This window comes from Manacus vitellinus, unplaced genomic scaffold, assembly GCF_001715985.3.
Source record: "Manacus vitellinus isolate BGI_N305 unplaced genomic scaffold, ASM171598v3 scaffold_2_pilon, whole genome shotgun sequence".
NCBI classification, from domain to species: domain Eukaryota; kingdom Metazoa; phylum Chordata; class Aves; order Passeriformes; family Pipridae; genus Manacus; species Manacus vitellinus.
This window is the reverse complement of record NW_021940208.1, coordinates 33,531,022-33,552,842: the sequence shown is the minus strand read 5'-3', so window position 1 is coordinate 33,552,842 and position 21,821 is coordinate 33,531,022. Positions and strand designations below refer to the sequence as shown.

The 21,821-nt window shown below is 39.2% G+C and overlaps 1 protein-coding gene across 1 annotated transcript in view; it reads left to right on the top strand.

Moving 5' to 3' along the window:
• FREM2 (FRAS1 related extracellular matrix 2) overlaps positions 1–21,821 on the top strand; it is a 124,297-nt gene that overhangs the window by 4,109 nt on the left and 98,367 nt on the right. The window contains exons 2-3 of the mRNA XM_029960991.1: positions 4–4,318; positions 8,432–8,521. Coding sequence (XP_029816851.1) covers positions 4–4,318; positions 8,432–8,521 — 4,405 coding nt within the window. The remainder of the gene's footprint in view (positions 1–3; positions 4,319–8,431; positions 8,522–21,821) is intronic.

The window sequence follows — 21,821 nt, the reverse complement described above, 5'->3', positions numbered from 1 at the left end:
AAGCGCGAGTACTTCCAGGTGCTCGTGCGGATCCGGGCCGGGACTGAGAATGTGGCCCCCAAACCCAGCTTCTTGGCCATGCTGATGATGGAGGTGGACCAGTTTGTCCTCACGGCCCTCACACCTGACATGCTGTCAGCTGAGGATGCTGAGTCGCCACCAGACCTGCTGCTCTTCAACATCACCTCTCCCTTTGGTCCTGGCCAGGGCCACATGGTCAGTACAGACGACCGGAGCTTGCCTGTCACCTCCTTCAGCCAGCGGGACGTGAGGGAGCTGCGCATTGCCTACCAGCCGCCCATGGAGGACTCGGATCAAGAGCGGCTTTTCGAGCTTGAGCTGGAGGTATTGGACCCAGAGGGCGCCGCCTCAGAGCCCTTTGCCTTTGTGATTGTGGTGAAGCCAATGAACACCCTGGCACCCGTGGTGACCCGCAACACTGGCCTTGTGCTCTATGAGGGTCAGTCGCGGCCTCTCTCAGGTCCAGGTCCCAGCCCTAACCTGGTGATCAGTGACGAGGATGACCTTGAGCAGGTGCAGGTGAGCGTGGTGGCAGGGCTGAGGCATGGCCACCTCACTCTCCTGGAGGACACACCAGGATCTGCTGCCCCCCGTAAACATTTCACCGTGGCTGAGCTGGCAGCAGGCTGGGTCATTTACCAGCATGATGGCAGTGAGTCTCCACTCAGTGACAACCTGGTGCTGCGGTTGGAAGACGGTGCCTCTCGCCATCGCGTTGAGTTCCTTTTCCCCATTACCCTGGTGCCCATTGATGACCAGCCACCCCTACTTAATGCTAACACTGGGCTTGCCATGGCTGAGGGTGAAACAGTGCCCATCACCACCCGTGCTCTTAGTGCCACTGACATTGACTCGCAGGATGCCATCCTGCTCTTCATAGTGGAGTCTGGCCCAACTGCTGGGCAGCTCCTCCTTCGTCAAGCACAACCACCTCCTGGCTGGGAAGAGGAGGAAGAAGACGAGGGCTTTTCTTGGAGGAGAATGCCAGCTTTAGCAGGGAGCTCCCTCATCTATGAAAAGCCAGTGAGAGAATGGCTGCAACAGGACATTGTAGAAGGGCGTCTCTATTACCAGCACTTTGGGGCTCACAGCCCTGGCCCTGGGGTTGTGTTGGACCAGTTTGTCTTTAGAGTCCAGGATGACAATGACCCACCCAACCGCTCAGGGCCACAGACTTTTGTGATCCGGGTACATCCCGTTGACAGATTAGCCCCAGAGCTGCATAGTAGCAGCAGCCTGCATTTAATAGTTGCAGAACAGCAGGTGACCCCCCTGCGGAGGAAGCACTTGTGTTACACAGATCAGGATTCAGGGGACCGTGAACTCCGCTACACAGTAACACAGCCCCCCACTGACACTGACACCAACCACCCTCCAGATGTACACGGAGCTCGCCTTGGATCCCTTGTACTGACTGAGGATCACTCTGTAGAAGTTACTCACTTCACCCAAGCCCAGATCAATCACCACAAGATCTCATACCGCCCCCCACAGGAAGAGCTGGGGGTGGCTCCTCATTTGATTCAGTTTCAGTATCTAGTGCAAGATGCAGCTGGCAATGCAGCCAAAGGGACGTTCACCATCTACCTGCAGCCTGTGGATAACCAGCCTCCTGAAATCACTAATACTGGCTTCACTTTGCCTGAGGGAGGCAGCCATGTCCTTCGTCCAACCGAGCTGGATGCTAGTGACACGGACACAGAACTTGCCCATCTGAGATTTATCTTGACCCAGGTTCCTCGGTATGGCCAGTTGCAGCTTTCCGGGTACAGTCTGGTTCCAGGAGGTGTCTTTGGCCTGGAGGATATCAGACAAGGGAGGGTGGTGTATGTGCACAGTGGAGCTGAGACCAACAGTGATACCTGCAGGCTTGATGTGAGTGATGGGGTTCATTTTGTGCCCATCACACTGAAAATGAATGTGCACCCGGTTGATGATGAGGTTCCTACACTTCGATTGCCCCCGGGCACTCTTGGTTCCTACCTAGATGTGCTGGAGAATGGTGCTGCTGAAATCACTGCTAATGTCATTCAAGGTACCGATGAGGATACAGATGACTTAATGTTAACCTTCATTGTAGAGGATCCTCCTCAGCATGGGAGCATCCTGGTTCAAGGAGTGCCTGCAGAGAGATTTTCCCAGAGAGATCTGCTGGATGGTGCTGTGGTATATGCGCACACTGGTGGCGAAATAGGCCTTCTGCCCAAGGAAGATGCCTTCAACCTTACCTTATCCGACCTGTCTGAGAAGTGGAGTGTCAGGGGCAATGTTGTTCAGGGAGTTTCAGTTGTGGTGACCATTCTTCCTGTCGACAGTCAAGCCCCAGAGATTTTTGTGGGGGAGCAGTTCATGGTAACAGAAGGTGACAAACGGGTCATTACTTCTGCTTACCTCAGGGCTGAAGATGTGGATACTCCAAGTGATGATATACTCTGCACAATTGTTGCTCAGCCCACATCTGGATATGTAGAGAACATCTCTCCTGCCCCAGGGTCTGAAAAATCTAGGGCAGGTGTAGCTATAAGTGCTTTTACCTTGAAAGACCTCCGTCAAGGGCATATTTTTTATGTCCAAAGTATACATAAAGGTGTAGAGCCTGTCGAAGACAGATTTGCTTTCCGCTGTTCTGATGGCATTAACTTTTCCCAGAGGCAGTTTTTCCCCATTGTTATTATGCCCATCAATGATGAAGAGCCTGAAATCTTTGTGCGAGAGTTTGTTGTGATGGAAGGCATGAGCCTGGTTATTGATACCCCCATCCTCAACGCAGTTGATGCAGACGTCCCTGCTGATAAGTTAACATTCACAATCACTAGCGTTCCCAGGCACGGCCACATTGTGAACCAGCTGGTCAATGGGACTGTCCTCGTGGAGAGCTTCACCTTGGATCAGATAACAGAGAGCTCCAACATACTCTATGAACATGATGACTCTGAGACAAAGATGGACAGTTTTGAGGTGAAGCTCACAGATGGTAAACATACCGTTAGGAAAACAGTATCCATCATGGTTATTCCTGTAGATGATGAGACACCCAGAATGGCCATCAATGATGGTTTGGAGATTGAAATAGGGGAAACTAGAACTATTAATAACAGAATATTGAAAGCTACTGATCTTGATTCTGAAGACAAAACCTTGATATATATTATAAGATATGGGCCGGGACAAGGCCTCTTGCAGAGAATAAAGCCTTCAGGTGGAGTTGAGAATATCACCCTGGGAATGAACTTCACCCAAGATGAAGTGGATAGAAACTTGATTCGATATATGCATTTTGGCCGACAAGGAGTTCGTGATCTTATCAAGTTTGATGTGACGGATGGAATAAATCCTCTCATTGACCGCTACTTTTATGTGACAATAGGTAGCATTGATATTGTCTTCCCAGATGTAATCAGCAAAGGAGTTTCTTTGAAGGAAGGAGGGAAGGTAACCCTTACTACTGATTTGCTCAGCACCAGTGACCTGAATAGTCCAGATGAGAACTTAGTTTTCACTATTACCAGAGCACCTGTTCGTGGTCATCTTGAATGCACAGATCAGCCTGGGGTACCCATCTCCACTTTTACTCAACTCCTATTAGCAGGCAATAAAGTCTATTACATTCATACTTCAGAAGATGAGGTGAAAATGGACAGCTTTGAGTTTGAGGTGACTGATGGCTATAACCCTGTGTTTCGTACTTTCAGAATTTCCATTAGTGATGTGGACAATAAGAAACCTGTTGTCACAATCCATAATCTGGTAGTGAGTGAAAATGAATACAAACTGATAACCCCATTTGAACTGACTGCAGAAGACAGAGATACACCTGATGCATTGCTGAAATTTATCATCACTCAAATACCAGTTCATGGTCAGATCATGTTCAATAACTCCAAACCAGTCACCACCTTCACTAAACAGGATCTGAATGAAAATCTAATCAGCTACAAACATGATGGCACAGAATCAGTTGAGGATAGTTTTTCTTTCACTGTTACAGATGGCACTCATACTGATTTCTATGTCTTCCCCAACACTGTGTTTGAAACAAGGAAGCCTCAGACTATGAAGATTCGAATAATGGCTGTGGACAACAGTGTGCCTCAAGTTGTAATAAATAAGGGTGCTCAGACTCTTCGTATCCTGGCCACAGGTCACGTCGGGTTTCTGTTTACCAACAAGGTGCTCAAGGTGGAAGACAGGGACAGTTTGCATGTTACTCTTAAGATCAGAATCACAGAGGGTCCACGCCATGGCTTCCTGATCCACCTAGGGAAAGGCAACCATAGCATCAGCCAGTTCACCCAAGGTATTACAATACTTCGTGCTTTCATTTGATCACTGGAAACATTCTTTTTCATTATAAACTCTATAATGATTGATGGGAGAAACTGTCCAACAGTGAGCTTATTTATAATGGCTTCTTTATTTTTTATGTCTGTTTATTATTTATTGCATCTGTGACAGCTATAAACAGGAAATGGGGTCTGCTGGATAAACACTTCTTTGCTTTGAAGAGCTTAGTCCAGATAACTGTGATTTGGAGTTTCTATCAGTGATAGAATTTCTGATAGCAGAATTGGACTGCACATCTTTAGAGACAGTGCTTTCTTTAATCAGATTTATTTACGAAATGCTATAGGAGGGGCCAAGCTATTATTAACTAATGGTCATACCATGTCTAGGATATCAGTCACTATACAGTCTGAGTACACTCAACTGTAAAAGCAAAATACTTTCCTAACCAATGGGGAAATAATGTATTATGAGTACAATTGTTGCCTTAATTACACAAATCTTAACCACAAAGTGTTTATGGTAAGTTAAAAGGTAATGTAGATGTTTTAAAATTATGTCAGTTGTACTTTTTACATGGAACTAAAATATTAGGTGTTATAAATAAGGCAAACCCCACATGTGTCATATGTTTTGAAATAAAGCCCCAACATGCCGTGAAGTAATTTCAATTGAAATGGGAGCATTAGCTATTCTCCAGAGAATTTTCCAGGTACTTCTTAATCAGTTAAAGGCTGTTAATTAACAATTAAATGAGTTTTTTTGCAGCCTTCTGCAGCTGTGGAATAAGCAGACAGCACAACAGCATGGAGACTCAAAGGGGCCCAGCCAGGCTGAGCTGTGTAGGTAGTAAGGCTTGAGATGAACACCTGCAGTTGGCTGTATTTCATTTCACAGAGCCCATACTGGTACATACCCATGTTACAGTCTTGGCTGTAGCAATGTACCAAATCTTTCAAACAGTCCTGATGAACTTTCAAATGGATGGGTTGTCCTAAGTTTTGCAGTGTTAGTGCAGAAAAGAGGATGAGAAGGAATCAAAAGATGTCCAAGAAGCTTTGGGAAACAGCACAGTTCCTTAAGTGTAAGGCTTCAGTAGTGAACTGTGAGTAATATTGAGAGTATTGCCAGAGTAAGTGAGAAACAGAAGAGAAAGGAAGTGAGCAAATAGATTATTACTTTTTAAAATGAGTTTCCTTTTACACTGAAGAATGTAGAATTATTAAACAGGTGTTCCTTGAAAGCAGACCACTGCATAGCACAGTAATATCCCTTTTGTTTTTTTTTGGGGGGGGGAGCACTCGGGAGAGATATGTATTCCATTCTCTCTTGTGCCATGTGGCCAGGTGTACATTTGGCTGATGACTAAAATGAAGTTATTACTTGGCTTTGAATTGGCCACCATGTGGCATGCTAACTGGTCTTCATGCAGGCTATCTTAATATCCTAGGGTTGCCTAAGCTGGGTAAGAAGCAGGCAGCCCTTAGGAAAAATTGGCTTTAAAGTTGGTGAGAATCCCCAGAAAGCGATGTAACTTCACAGGTTCCCTGAAAGTACTGGCACAAGCACTCTTAATTTGTGTTGGATTGAAGAATGTTTTTAAGAAATACCCATTTCTTGAACAATTTTGTCCTCTGACACCTCTAAGCAAATATCTCCTGAGCATCTGTGTTATTTCTGTGGTATCTTCTCAGCTTCCTGAATACTTTTTATAATGGTTTGTATTTTATGAAGCAAACATGAAAATGTCTTATGAAAGCACTTGAGGGAGAAGAGATGCCTGTAAAGGCTGCATGGAAGGTAGAAATCATCAAGCTTACATAAGGGATCTTCTGAGGACAGGGAGACAGACCTTTCTGGAAAATCATAGAATAATGTGGGAGCAAAAGTCATGGATTAAAGGGCACGATCTTTTCCTTTCCTTTCCTTTTTCCTCATATGCCCTGTTGTCTGTAGCTGCTTTGGGCATGAGAGAGGTTGTGAGTGGCAGGGAGACAAAAGTTCTTGGCTGAACTTAGAATGCTACAGTTTGGAGAAGTTATATGAAACACAACTCTGTGTGTAGTTCACTGTTGTCCCTCGCCTTGTGGCCCACTACCATTAACATGCAAACATTTAACACTGTCAAATCCAGAGTAGTGAATTTATGCATCTTTCGTGCTTATGCTATACTGAGACAAATAATTATCTAATGTTCAGGGCAGAAGTAAACAAGACCCTCTTTTGTCATATTGTTAATAATCCCTGTGTAAGTGCAGATTTTGCAACTGGCTTTGGGAAACCTCTGTATTGACTATCGGACCTGCTCTTATACACTTTCTTTTTATGTTTTGATTTTTCCCCTTTTTGGGCCTTTCATCCTGCCGTGGGCCACCTCTTTCAAAATGCTGAATAATTCGAGTTTCATCAACATGTGTGGGTTCTTATGGGGCTTGTAAAACTTGATCAGAGTCTTCCAATTTATGTTGGAAGGGACCTCTGGATGTCATTTGGTCCAAACCCTACTCAAAACTGGGACAACTTTGAAGTCAGATGAGACTGTTCAGGGTCTCATGCAGATAAATTTTGAAAGGTGCTCAGTAGTTCGTGAAGTCCATCCTAATACTTTTCCACCTCACACTCCCATTTCTTGGATTTGTGCCTGTGGTTGTATGAATAGGCAGCCTGACCACACTGAGTAAGGTAACATTGGTGAAACAAGATTCGTTGTGTGCAAGTATCATGAGCAGTCTGGTTTTTCAGATTGCTTGTAACTGAAAGAGAGGGAAGAGCAATTGTTTAGCACACAGCTTTCTGTCTTATGCTAGTGGAGATAATTATATTTTTGAAATGGAAAATTATGTTGGATATATTTCAGAATTATGTTAGAGAATTCCAATATAAAATTAATTTTTAGCAGTCACTGTAGTTACACAGAAATGAATTGCGCTTACAACTAGACAAGTTTTGGTATATGCTCAAGTGACCCTGAACATGTTCTTAATGAAGAGAAAACAGGTCATTCCTTTGCAGTTATTCTGGCAAAATTGAGATATTTGGATGACAAGTAGCTTTTTTTCTTATGAGTTGGTCCTAGTCCTGCAAACACTGGTTTAAGTATTTATCTTTATATATGCTGGAATGATGGATTTTGATAAGGCTACCCACATGAGCAGAGCTGAGTACTTGTGTATTTGCAGGATGAAAGGTTTATTTGCTCCACTGGCATGAAGAGGTATTTGTTTGCATCCTCTTTACAGCCCCATGAATTTTTGATCTTTAACTTTCAAACATTTATGGAAGAGATTCTTCAGTTACATATATTTGCTGATAGCGCTCTTGTTTGCCGTAGAAGACGTCTGGTTACTCTTGGAACTGAAGATTTTGTGAAGCTTTAACAAAAGTGGTTTTTGCTTCTTTTTACTCATACATCCACCCTGACATCAGAAGAGAACTTGGGTGGTACTTGAGGTGCACTTAAACACTATTAATTTCTAACTCTTTTTCTTGAAAAAGGTATCAGCCGTGAATTTTTTACCAAGAGCAGTCTTTCAAAGAAAGTGACAAAAATTAGTTTTTTACGTGTTGTAGGTTTCTCATCAGTATTCAAGGAAACCAGAAAACACAATATTAATAAATATTTGTTTGCCTTTTTCATACTTTATTGTAATTGATGATTCAAAATTGTACATCACATTTTTTTCTTACTGAAGTCTTGTCTGTTTACTTTAATTGCATCTGTTTATTAAAACAATCAATCTCTGTAAATGTCCTCTACAATACTTTTTAGGTTGAAGAATGACAGAATCAATATTATAGTGGAGATACACTTCTGTTTAAGAAAAGAAACGACTAAAAATTTGAAGTAATTCTGACTGTTGAGCCTATGTTTGTAAATTCCCCTTCAGTTCTTTTTGTAGAGCTAAAAGAAAGAGGGCACTGGAGAGGGGGAAGTAAAGAAAGGGAGAGTGAATGATATCTGTAAAACTTCAACACTGTTAATTGTGGAATTCCTCAGTTCTGCTGGAGAACCTCAACCTCTCTCTTGTTGAAGCTAAACTGTTTAATACATGTCAAGTTTTTCTATAAAAACAGTTTTCTACCTTCAGCATTTTAAATAAAATCTATTTTTCCTGACTCTTTCCAGCTGATATTGATGATATGAAGATATGCTATGTTTTACGAGGGGGTGACAATGCCACCAGTGACATTTTTCATTTCATCGTTGAAGATGGTGGTGAGTACTCTTACGATCTGTGATTTTGTTGTTTTTTTAAAGACAAAGAGTTTAAGTATTTTTTGGGAGTTGAAGAACACTGAATTTAATTGAAGGAAGTCTATGTAACCTCCTGGAATATGATTTTTGTTATGCCTTTCCTATATTTTGAACTATTTCTGGTCATTAAAAAGAGAGGAGTTGATGAAATGGTAATTGCATCTAATGAAAAAAACCTCAACCTACTCTAGCAAGAAAGTGAAATTCTGTAAGTCTACTTAGATACCAGGGTTTTCTGTAGTTTACTTTTGTATTCCCTGTCTAGGCTCTTTACATGGAAATTCTCCTAAGTCTTTATCTTGAGAAACTTTCTCAACAAATTTTGATTTGTTGTTATTGTTGTCTACCTTTTTAAAGGTTTCAGCTATAAGACTATTCATATGAAAACATTAATGTACCTGTTGTGTAGAGTTCAAGTCTTTATTCTACCTACTTAACAAAATCCTCAATGGCTTGTCACAGATTTTCGTCAGGGGACTGATGTGAGTTCTCCTGACTAATATTGTTTTGTGGGATTGTGGCAAATGCAAAAGGAAATATAAAAGTGAGAATACTGGCATGTACTCATTTGAGGAAAAAATATGTAGATTGTTTGTTTGTTTTTAAAGCAAAAAGAACAGTTTAAAGGGTAAACCAAATACGTTAACAGGCTTTTTTCCGTCCAAAGTCTGTACTTGAGGTGGATATTCCTAAATGTAGATATTCCTGTGTGTGGTAACAGGTGGTTAGATTATGTTACTTTAATACTTTCTTAATATGTGATACATAGCTCTATGAGGAATTGACAATAAATTTTATTAGTTAGTTTAATAATATATTTCTTAGAAAAAAAAGCTTCCAATTAGCTTATTGTCAGCCTGCGTTACTCAGCTTTTGTTACTGCTTCACAAGAAGCACAGCCAATTAAGGGTTTTAAGATCAGTGAACAGGGATTTGTCCTGTCTGTCACATATTGAACAGTTTTGTCACCATCTACCATTGCTGGGAGTGGGATATTGAAGCATGTTCACCTCTCCATTGTGCTGGACAAGCATAGAAGAGACAGTATATTCCTCTAGAGACTTTTGAAAATGTCTTTGCAAATCTTTGCAACATCAGAGATCAAGTAGTGAGATAAGAGTTTGTAACACTTGACTTATTTTCCATAAATGTTTTCTTTTAACTGAGATATAGATTAGAGAAACTTAAAGCTAAGTAAAGATAATGGAACATGGGATGCTATATTTTCATAGCATTACCATCACTTCCTTATGACAAATGTCACCACACAGTGACAGTGTTCATGACTTTTAAGTTGTTCTTCTAGTAGGTGAACAAATACTCATGAACCTTGAGATCTTTTGAGGTTTCATGTGATGAGACTAATTAAAGCTGAAGACAGTTTGCTCTCAAGAGGCTGTTTAACATCAATCCTTAAAACTGAGTTACCCCTTGACAACCCAACATTTGTGGGACTTTTCTCCATTCTATTTATCACTTCATAGTGGCAAATGTGTAGTTAAAACAAATCACACTTAATATATTCCAACTCTATACCAAGAATTTTTCTTTCCTTGAAAAGCTTCTATTTAGCAGACCTGTAACAGCCTGTCAATTGTAACACAATGCTGTTTTTCATAATACAAAGAATCATTATGATAACAAGATGCTTGCTGATTTTTTAGAGCCTTTGGAACTTGCAATGTTACTGTCTTACAGTCTACTTAGCTAGATGGTAAGATGGTCTTTTCTTTCCTGAGGCTGTTTGTTGACACAGTGAAAAATGAGCTGTGTTGCATTTCAGAGTATTTCTGATTTTGTGCTTAACTGAAGATAGTAAAACTGCATTTAAAATTGATGAAGTTGTGAACAAAACATTAGTAATTGTCTGTCTGAAATAACTCAAATTTCTTAACAGTCTTTAGAATCTGTAACAGGTGAAAAATATAGCAATTTAATCCAGCCATATTCCCACCCTCCTCATAAAGACATCAAAGCCAGTGTTTTGCAGCTCAAGTATATTTTGGCAGACTTTCAGTGGTACCAAGACTATTGTTTAGTTTTTTTGATTTTAAGCCAGATCATACTAAGAGACTACACACAAGAGCTGAGTGAAAGATGCAGCACAGGTGATCAACACTTACTGTAGAAAGGCACACTTCAGACTTTTGTCTCCTGTATCAGGAATTTTGCAGTAGTAACAGGTTTGTGCTACCATACAATGCCTAACACTATAAAATAAATAAGTGGGACTTCACTTAAGCTGAATTGTGTGACAGAGTAAGTGATCCAGTTCAAATCAAGAAGGATTTCAAAAAGTGATTCAATGAATGAATATGTGTTCGTAATTCAGCTAATGCTATCCAAATAAGTAGAAAACCCTAAAATAAGGCACATATTGTGCTCCATGTATTTTATATCTTCCACTGCTTTCATGCCTCAGTGAGAGAAACATACAACGCCAATTTCTGGTCTCTTCACATGACATGCATCAGAAAGTTGATTTTGCCCCATACCTATAGTGTTGCCTGCAAAATACTTTTCTACATGTCTTGCAATATATTTGTTCATGGTCTGTGAACTGCAATTAGGAGAAAAAGAGCATGACTTTTCCTAGCTCCATCTTTTGACGGTTGATCTGCCCTACTCATTGTACCATGACTTACAAAAACAAATGCAGAAGGCTTTTTGTGAGCCTCTTAAATGATGATAGTCTTGATTGTGGCCTGAGTCAGTTATCTCAGGCAATTGCCTGGAGAACAAGTACAAAGAGTCATCAAACTGCTCTGGTATGAACTTTGTTGTGGATCTGGAATTTTGTTTATTGTCTAACGTGGTAGCATTTCTAGTGAGCAAGTCAGGGCAACAGCAGACCAGGTGGGTAAGTGAGGTGAAAAGAGCCAAGTCAGCACTCTGCCAGCTCTTGGCCCCTTGCCTGCTCCATTTCTCACAGTGGGAGTGAGTGCCATGCTGCATACCAAATCGTGACCTAGGATCTGAAAGCATGAAATAGGGTACCAATACAAGGTTGGTTGCTTGGTGGCCAGAGGAGAAAACTGCAGTATAGACAAATGAAGACTAGCTCAGGCATTATGGCTGTCTCATGATAAACTTTCTGATTATAACTAAAGAGGACAGAAACGGGATCAATATGAAGAGAAAGGAAGGCCACTTAAAGGAAAGAAAGCCCTCAGAACTGTAGTTCACAAGTGAGAGCATAGGCCTTCTGTATTCAAATCAAAATTAGAGGTTTCACCAGAAAGAACTGGTTGATTTTTAAAGCTCTGAAAGAGTCCTATGGTCAGCATCAATTACCTGCAAATGTATGGCTGTAAGGCTTTTGTGGTTTTAAATGGCATTTCTTATAAGAGTAATTAAAAAGTAGAATAAATTGAACACAATTTGGCTATTTATTAGCACAAAAGTTCTTTAAAGGTAGAAAGTGTTTTTATTCTTCATATATAGGGATTTAGCTGAGGATAAATGATGATCTACTATAAAGTGTGTGAGACCATGCATTTCTGTTATACTGAGAACAAGAAGACAGTGGAGTATATCGGATACTCCTGAGTTAGCTGTGTGACGTTTTGAAAGAAACTACTTTAGTTGATATTAACAATTTACTTTCCATTTTGTTTTAAATTTTGGTCTTAAAATAAGTGTATGTACACCTGTTGATACTGAAAACATGTTTACTGAAAAAGTGTTATGAGTCCATTTTAGCAAAACCATGGAGAAAGTATGAAATTTTGTTTTTCACAAAGGTTGTGAAATAGTCTGAGTTGAATCACTTTCCTCAAGAGTGGTCTCTACATTACGTTAAGAAGGTGGGGAAAAAACTCTTCTTAGCAAGAGCAAACCTGTGATAGTGGTGAATCCTTATGTTTACATTATTAAATTCTTAATTCAATAATTAATAAAGAAATGAATGCTACCAGAAGGCAGGGAAAGCAGGATTTTTCCCCCTGGGAAGATAAAAAAATGCAAATCCAGACTGATAGTTGAACTCCTGGACATATTTCTGGTATGTAAGTTGGTACATTATTGAAAGACTCACTAGATTGAAGAAAATATCCAGTTGAAAATCCTTGAGCCTTTAGTGAAAAACAAACTCATATGGTAAATTATATCTGATAATTTTAATGGAAGCTGCAGTGTCTGCAGCAAGTCTGGAAGCTCGAGAAAATTGTGTATGTATGGCACTGCCAAATATACACATAGAGTTGGTGCTTTAGCTGTGCAAAATGGCACTAATCCTTACGGAATGAAAGTTGACAGAGAAGTTAGCTCCAGTGTGTTGAGCTCTTGGGCCTGTTTCAGAAAACTGCACGCTACAATTTCACACTACATCCCTTGTGAGTGGTCTGAGGCTTTTCTACTCCTTACATGAACTGTGCACTGAAAATGTACAGTTAAAACTGAAGTATATTGTTCACCTTCTCGTTATTTTCTCTGTTTGTCTGAGATTTCTAAATGTCACTGCAGTAAGTCATAATAGTTGAATAAGAATATGGATCTAATGCCCACCTATCCAATCTGTAGAAGGTATTTTCTCATGAAATGTGCTGTTTCAAACAATCTGAAACTGGTTGAACTGGTTTAAGGCAATTTTTTTGCCAGATTCTGCTGATTGTGTAGAGTAAAACAAACATAACCCAAAGCTGGCACTAAACTCAAACCCCAGCACAAACTCCATGCCTCCAGAGGCAGTATCAAAGTCAAATACATTCCTGGCCCAGCAACAGGATCGGTTCTGGGGTAACAGTACTACTGCAGCAGTGTGCTGAATGCCAGTTAGAGAGCAGTTTCTCTGTAAAGGACTATTGTTGTATTCTTATTTGATTCACATAAGAGAATTTTTTTATCCAGTTAGGTTTTGTAGATAACTCTGAAATGTTCAAGATCGGGTCATGTAAAGTCAGTAAAAGAATGTTTATCTCTTATAAAAAGTGGTCTACTCCCAAGTATTTTTAAAAGAAGACGTTCTTGACCTGCTTGTTCCTTTAGTGCTCTCATTGCAGTAGTTTGCCTTGTTTGTTCTTCCTCCTGCCCTGTCTGTCTTCTGAAGTTTGAGAAGCTGTCAACCAGGATTGCAGCACCCATGGAAGAGGTTCTTGTTTTGAACCTCAGTATTTTTTGTTGCAAGAGGCTAGTGTCATCCTAATATTTTTTTTAATTAGTCAGTTCCATTAAGTTTTCCTGTTCTGAATAAAAAAGTGAGATTACCCTGCTTTGGGCCTTTTGGATCTGGAGCATCCAGAAAAAAACCCCAAGACTGTGCAAGGGAAAAATCCATTTCTTGTTCAGCCTTAATTTGAACTGTAATCTGTCCCTCCCTTACCTAACTTCTTTCTCTGCTCAGTGCTTAAGTGGAATCCTCCAAACTGTTTCTTTAGGACTGCTAAGCGGTATCTTGCACTACCGTGCCTCAAGGGTAGAATGGTTTCAAAGGGAAAGAAATAACAGATTCTCATGGCTGTTTTAGGAATGTGAGGATCACTAGGGGAACAAGAATTGTTTTATTTCAGGCTCTTTGGGCAGCTTTTCTGACTTAAAGCCAAAGAATTGCAAAGCCAAGGCTCACTAAAACTGGTGATTTACATCATTAGTTAAATCTTATTTAAACTTTTCATTAAAGATCCCTAAATGCCTTAACTCAGCTCTGCATTTTCCTGTACTAACATTTGGTTAAATCCTCACTGAAGCAAGAATCTTTCAAAACAATTCCCTGAAGTTAGCCTTTAAACCTATTTTCTGGGACAACTTCATAGACTTTTCCCAAATACATTTATGCAAGAAATTTTGTTAATTGAAGAATCACTGTTTCACTGCTTAGAGAAAACTCTCCATTAAGTTTGTGAAATACAATTATTTTATCTGTCGTCCTTCATTTTGCTAAAAAAAATATTTTTTTATTAATTTCGCCATTCTCGTATGCTTTATTCATTTGTGAGAGAATAATATTACATGCCTGAGTTTAATTATTAAACTAAAAAGGTTGTCAGTGCTGCTTTTCAAAGCAAAAATACTGATGTGTTTTCCTGGGTGAGCTATAATAATAACGTGGGAACAGACATTTTGGACTGAATATCTGATAGTTCATAAAGAAGCAGACTGGTGAAATATCATTGGCAATTATTTGCAGCATCCTTGCTAGAGCTCGCATATGGCATTTGAGCACACCAGTCTTGCCAAGAAACTACGTTTATCTTTGGCTTAAAAACGAGGGCATCACATGCTGGCAGTACGTTTGCCATCATTTGCCAAGTACTGTATTGAATTCTAGTCTGTTAGGCTTGTTGCTGCTGTTTAAATATACTTTAGGTTGGTGCCCAAATGATTTTCCATGTCACACTTCTTGCTGTAAGTATTACCAAGGGATTTAAATAGTTAGTTTGACACTATGGTTTATAAAAAAATAAATATATAAATAAACCTTACTATAAATAAAAAATTAGTTCATGGGGACATTGTTGTGAATGTGGCTGCAAGGTTACAGCATAGTATCTGTGGAAGAATACAGGAGTAAGAGGTGCTTATATGAGGTGTATAGGAAGTTTAGTACAAGCCTTACTAATCTCAGTGCAAAGACTTTAATTTTCTTCTGTACTGCTTATATTGGTCTCTTTGTCATGGCATTTTAGACTGAAATGGGGAAATTATTGAATTTTCCATTTCTAACCTGAATATCACCTTATCCTCCAAATAAATGCATAGAAAAGGTCTACTTTGTCGAGCTGAAACAAGATTTTTTTTTTTTTTTTTGTGAGGAATAAAGGTAGCTGTTTGATTTGGCAAGAGAATTTTTGTTTGTTTTTAATTAATGGGGTTCAAATGGTGATTTTGTACAAAAGCAAAGATTTCCTCTGCCCCTCACCCTGGATTACTGATCGTTTTTTAACAAAAGCAAAGCAGTATACTTGAAGCAATGAGTTTAGATACTGCCTTGGGTTAGAAAAGGAGAGGCAATTGTGGTTTTAATTGCCTTTTAGACAGAAGTTAGAGCACTTTTTCCAAACGTGGAAGTCTGAGATGCAGTTCCTTCCTTCATTTCAAAGGTTTTCAACCCATATTCCCTCTAATGTGCCCTCACTTATATTCTAGCCTGTTTTGTTATTTTTTTGTCTACTGCTGCCCAAGAATATGAGTTCTTAATTACTCTTTGGAACATAGCCTGCACTCAGCTGATCATTTAAAACTAAGTATTGTTACTACGGGGCCAAAAAATTCTGTCTCATTCTTTTGTGTCTGTTCCTCCTCTCTTTTTCCCCTTTATTTCTCCTTTGCTGCTAATGCCTGCAATGTTCCACAGAATAAAACTGCTTGAACAGGCCAATTAAGTGCAATGCATTCCAGATTAACCCTTAGGCTGGTGGTTTAGATCAGGGTTTAGAGCAGGGAGATTTTGATTCCGTTCCAATTCTCTTTGAGTCAGGGCCAATAGTCTTGTCTTCCCTGTAGAATGAGCACCTTGACTGTTGGGCTGGTTGAATAGAAGGGAAATGTCTCAAATGCTATCACCTGTTGATAGATATTTTTCGAGTTTCCAACTGAGATCACTTGCTGAGTAATCACACTTTTAAAGAACAGTGTAGTCACAACAAAGTTTACCAGTTCAGCACTTGGAGCTGAATCACGCTTGCTTTACTGAGCTGAATAGTACCATTGATTTCATTTGACCTGGTCAGATGAGAGGGAAGGAAGATAATGCTCAAGGTAGCCCTATAAGTACTTAACAGGCTTTTTACTTAAAAATAATCCCCAATTTAGCTTTTATATTCTTATGATATAGAATATGGGCCCAGATATCAGCAAAAGAATCATGACAATGAGCAGTAAAATTAGGTCAAAATGCAAGAATTAAAGGGATTAAGGAGACACACTAGGCTTAAGTAGAAGAATTGAGAACTCTCAGCAGTAACACTGATTGCCAGTGACATGAGAACCTGCAGAAAGACACTAATTCCTAAAGTGAGCCATAATAAGCTTGTGAAATTATCTTGGTAGTCGGTTGCAAATATTTTTGATTTGGATATTCTAAAGGGCTCTAGAGAAGGGACACTGGCTGCTGTCAAGAAACCCTGCTCACAGCAGCTAAGTTTGTTTAATTTCCCAACTTGTTTTACTCGAGGGATTCTAAATAGACCTCAGAGTAAGTTTAGCTTTTATCACTTCACTGGTGAGTTAACTATGTAGAGTCCCCTAGAGTTCCCACAAAGCGTGTGAGCAGTAAATAAAATGTATGCAGGAAGTTTCTGGACTTTTCAAAACATTAGGTTGATACTTATACAAAGAGGGATAAATACCGCTGAAAAAACATAAGATAAATGTGGAAATACACTAAGAATCAAGTTACATTAAAAATGGAGAAAATAAAATTATGGCATACGTTGTCATCAAAGTTTTGCAATTTGTGCATCTTTATTTACAGTACTCTCAATGTTGTAAGCTTCTATTTGCCTTGCTAGATATAAGGCTTGTAATATAAGGACCATTCTTACCTCATCAACCTCTTTGTTTTTTCTAGAAAAATGAAGACGTTAGTTTTATTTCATAAGCCCAAATTTTGTTTGGATGCTGTTCAGATTTTCCCTGAAATTATATGATCTGTTCTTTATAATTGGCATCAAAGTAGGTTAGGGTGTGTTTTGGTTGTCTAGGGCTTAACAATGGGTGACAATAGGGTAGAGTGTTTATGAATAAGAATCGGGGAAAGGCCGACAAGGCAGATGTTGTGGTGGGAGTCTGTTACGGAGCACCCAACCAGGATGAAAAGGCAGATGACATATTCTATAAGCAGCTGGGAGAAGGCATTGGAACAGGCTGTCCAGAGAAGTGGTTGAATTCTCATCTCTGGAGGTATTTAAAAGATATGTGGATGTGGAACTTAGGGACATGGTTTAGTGGTGGATTTGGCAGTGGTGGGTTAATGGTTGGACTTGATGATCTTAGAAGTCTTTTCCTAAATGATTCTATGAAGTTAAGAACCAGAAATGATACAAGCAAAGTGAAAATCTTGTTAGAGTAAGTTAATTAATTTGACCTGGGTTGATTTTTGTTTGGGTTTGGCCTAGATGGGGATTTCTTAGATTGGTATAGTGTGGCTTGTTTTCTCTAGGGTTCCTTTCAGTTAATCTTTCTTTTACATATTTAACTAATTCATTTTTGGTTTTAGTACTAGAAAGGATTTAATTTATTGGTAAGCCCTTAGGAAGCTCTTTAGAAAGACAAATTTTTTTTTCCCCTTCCTGAAGAAGGATTTTAGCTTGTTTAGGTTCAAGTCGTTAGTAAAACATTAATTCAGTCAACCTGATACACCATTGCCCTGAATGTTTGCCAGAAATGCAATCTCAGTAACTCTTAAGTACCAGCACAGCATTTCTGTCACTTTGCTGTATAACGTGCATTTTCTTCAAGACTGTAGGAATGCTGTTACCACAGACCTTGCTGCTTCTTTAAAGCTTTGTAGTTGTCATGTAACATAATAATTAGAGAGGGAATTGTAAGGATACCTTTAAAGAAACATTTGAAGCCTAATTCAACGCCTAGTGCCTCTTTGTGCCTAGAGGTTTGTGGTTTGAACCTCCATTACTGAAATCTTTGAGAATATTTTTTTCACTTCTTACTGTGATGTTCCAGAGCAGGTCATACCAGATAAGATTCCCATAACTAATATCATGCTGTTATTCACTGTCCCTAAAACTATTTTGACCTAGAAAATTTTATTTTAGGGCTTTCAAAGTATTTGATTTCTTATTCTGATGTCTCCTTTTTAGGCAGAGCTTGTGGTCTCAAGAGCTCAAGACACTGTAACCAGTTAAAAAAAACACTGAAGTACTCTGTATATTATTTTAAGAGTTTTCTGGGCTTTGTGCTGAATTCATTCACTGTCTACACTGTTTAATCTCAGTAATTCCATTCAAACTGACTCATCATTACTGTACTGTGTGCTCAAATACATGACTCCTGAGAGAATTTCAGTGAGAGTCTTTTGGATAGAGATATGAGATCCTAATAAAAAGGAAACTAGTCATTACCTTTTCTTCTGGCAAATGCACGAGTTCATCACACTCAACTTCTTTAGGGATAGGTGATGCAGTATTGTACATTTAAGATCCAAATGGAAACCTGTTTAGTGGGCATTTTGAGTGAGGTTTTGCCTGGATTCATCCTAATCAAGTCAAGGTCCTTGAAATGCTGAATTTATAGCCATAATAAATTTAGGTTCCCTTCGTAATGTTGAGGATGAGTACATTTGGATGTGACACAGAACAATTGCTCTGAATTTTAACCCAATTTTGCCCATAGCTTCCTTTTCATGTGTATGTAGAATTGCATAAATCATGTAAGTATTAACCAGAGCAGTGTTTAGCACTGGCAAGGTTTACAAATTAGTTGGTGAAGTGGACATTTTCAAGCTTGTTGACTGATTTGGGCGTTATGCTAAATATAGGAAAGGATATGAGATTGACAGTGTCTTGCTTTACTTAATAAGTCATTGCATACTCTATTTCCTGTAGATATTTGAGACCTGTGCTTAATTTTCTCTGCTGCCTGAGGAAACTTAAATAAATATTTCCTGCAAAACTGCTGTAACTTTTGGGCTATAGGAAATGTGAGGTGAATCCCTCTTACTGAAGCAGAGTCATTTTGTGTGGAATGAGTTGCTGTTCACTGCCAAGTGCAGATCAAACTGCCTGTCCCACTGCATCAAAACCAGGCCCTTTGGGGCTGCTGCTCAACTCTTGCGAGTTCTCTGTTTCATTCATCGTGGGGGAAAAGTCACTTGTTTTTCCTTCACAATCTTTCCTGTTTTGAAAGCCTAGCTCCCTGTTTTCCCTGGCTCCTAGGAGTTTCCACTTATGCCTGTGTGGGGGATTGTTCTGTTAAGTTTTGAGCTCTCTGCCCTTGATCTCCATTCAATCAACCTTTTTTATCCCTTTCTCTGTCCTTCTTTTGCCTCCTGTTTGGTGTCATAGAATCATTGTTGTACCAAGATTGTTGTACCAAATCATTTGTTGTACCAAGAATCATTGAGAGCTGATCAGGTAGTTATCAGATGAGTAAATCAGCTAAGGATGGAGGGATTCCTTTTCCTAGCAGGAACTGGGAAGAGTTGAATTAGCCTGTACTCCTGCAGAATCCTCTTTTTTGTACACCAGTGGCAAGTTGGAATGAGACAAAGCAAAGTATTGCTTTTGACACTGTTTTGCCACCAGTGAAAAAGCATGGGCCAAAAAAAAAAGAAACAGTAGCTGGAATAGACAGACTTTAGGCATTAAATTGAAGTTATGCAACTGCAGTGGTTGAAGGGGCCTAAAAATGAGGGATCGTAATCTTGGCATTGGGATCTATTGGCCGGCCCATTAGTCCAAATATTCTCTTATAACTCTCATTTTTCCCCCCACTTAAAGACAGGCATAAGGTCATTTAATAGTTGGTCATAGAGGTACTTTAGCAGTAACATAGCAGAGTCCTATGTGTCACTTTGAGATGCAAAAGTACTACATGCTTGGTCCTTATTTTAAAACGTGCTGCTTCAGGCTCACTGAAGGATCACAAGTGAGCTAAATTCAAATAAGTAGGACAATTTTTACCAGCAGTGGTTTTGCCCTAAATCATATAATGCATAATTCTTGGGTTTCAGATTATAAAGAATGGAGGACAGATCACAGCGTGTTTTATTCACTTTTTTACTTCTTTAAGGGAAAATAACTCTTATCAGAAAAAAAATAATACTAATGTACTTCCTACCTCTAAGGTATCTTATTTTATGTGTATGTGTTCCCTGTTCAGCACACACACTCACCAACCCAAATGTATACATCAAGGTAGTTGAGCTTGCAGTGATTCCTGTCATGTCTCCACCACCCTGAATTACGCTGCTATTTGAACTCCTTTTCTGAATTGTTAGGATCATAGCACAAGTAAATTCAAGACAATATGATTTATTTTGATCAGCTCATGAAAATATGTCTGCACCATTTTCCAGTTAATGACCAGCAAGCATTCGCTAACACTTTAGGCAAGACAATGAAAAAGGGAAGAGAATTATTTTTATGAAGTCAGTCTTTTTTTCCTCTTTATTGAATCTCCTCGCTGCATGCCCCAAAATAGCCTAGATTTATCTAATCCCCCTTTTCTGTCATCCAAGAGACCTGTTTCTGAGAAAATACTCTTTGCTACTCTGAGTGCTTGTCAATTGAAAGAAGCCCCAAAAGAATCTACAGGTAAGAAATACAAAGCCATTAATTTAAATGTTTGTCTTAAAGATAGTTAGTTTTAGGCTATTAGTCTCTATGGAGTTACTGCTATTATTTATATTGGTTTGATAATCATCAGTCATAGGAACTCTACTTTAAGTCATACGATAAAATTATTTCCTTTCCTTGATTACTACTATTACTGCCTATTAAAGCAAACAACTCTAATTATGTAACTTCAGATTTTTCACGGTTCTTTACACTTCCCTTGATTACACATGTAAACCAGACCTCATTCATTGTTTTCAAGTCCCAGATTCATCTAAACATCTCAGGAGTGTAACTTATTAGCACAGCCAGCCCTGGAACTGGTTACTGAATTGTTGAAATCCCAAGTGACTGCATTACTTTCTGAAGCTGTCTGCTTAGAGAAGCCTCACTCAACTGGAGTACCTCAGAGATTGCTCTTATGTGTGATGAATCTCTTCACTGTTGAACAGCCTTCCCTTGGTTTCCACTACTGAAAGATATTAAATCTACATCTTCTTTGCACTTGGCTTACAATTTTAGTAAGAGCGTGTGCAAACTTTTTGGGATGGAGCTGCATTTCCCAACTGGGACATGCATGCCTTTGCTTGATTGGCCTCTCATCCGTAGAGAATGTATTGTTTAGGTAAAAAAAATAGATTTTACACTGGTTTTTTCTGCAGTTCTTTTATTTTGTTCTTTGAAAGGAATATATGCACATTGCTACAAAAATATGTTGTAAAACATCTGTAGATTGTTTAAATCTCATATTTTCATACCTTTCGAAACGTAATAATTTTAATGTAGTTTTTTCTTCAAAGTATTAATTTTGACTTGTGAGGTTTTTACACAATGCTATCTGTGTAGTTTAGTTCTTTGGATTCGTTCAATGAACTAAGTTTAATTCCACTTCTGCTTTTTTTTTTTTTCACTCCTGTTTGATGACTCCAGAATGAGAATAGATAGGGTGGAATTGAATAATAGATATAAAGATAATCACAAAGAGTTATATAGGCTTTCTTTCACAGGATTTGACATAACAAAATGGTCTT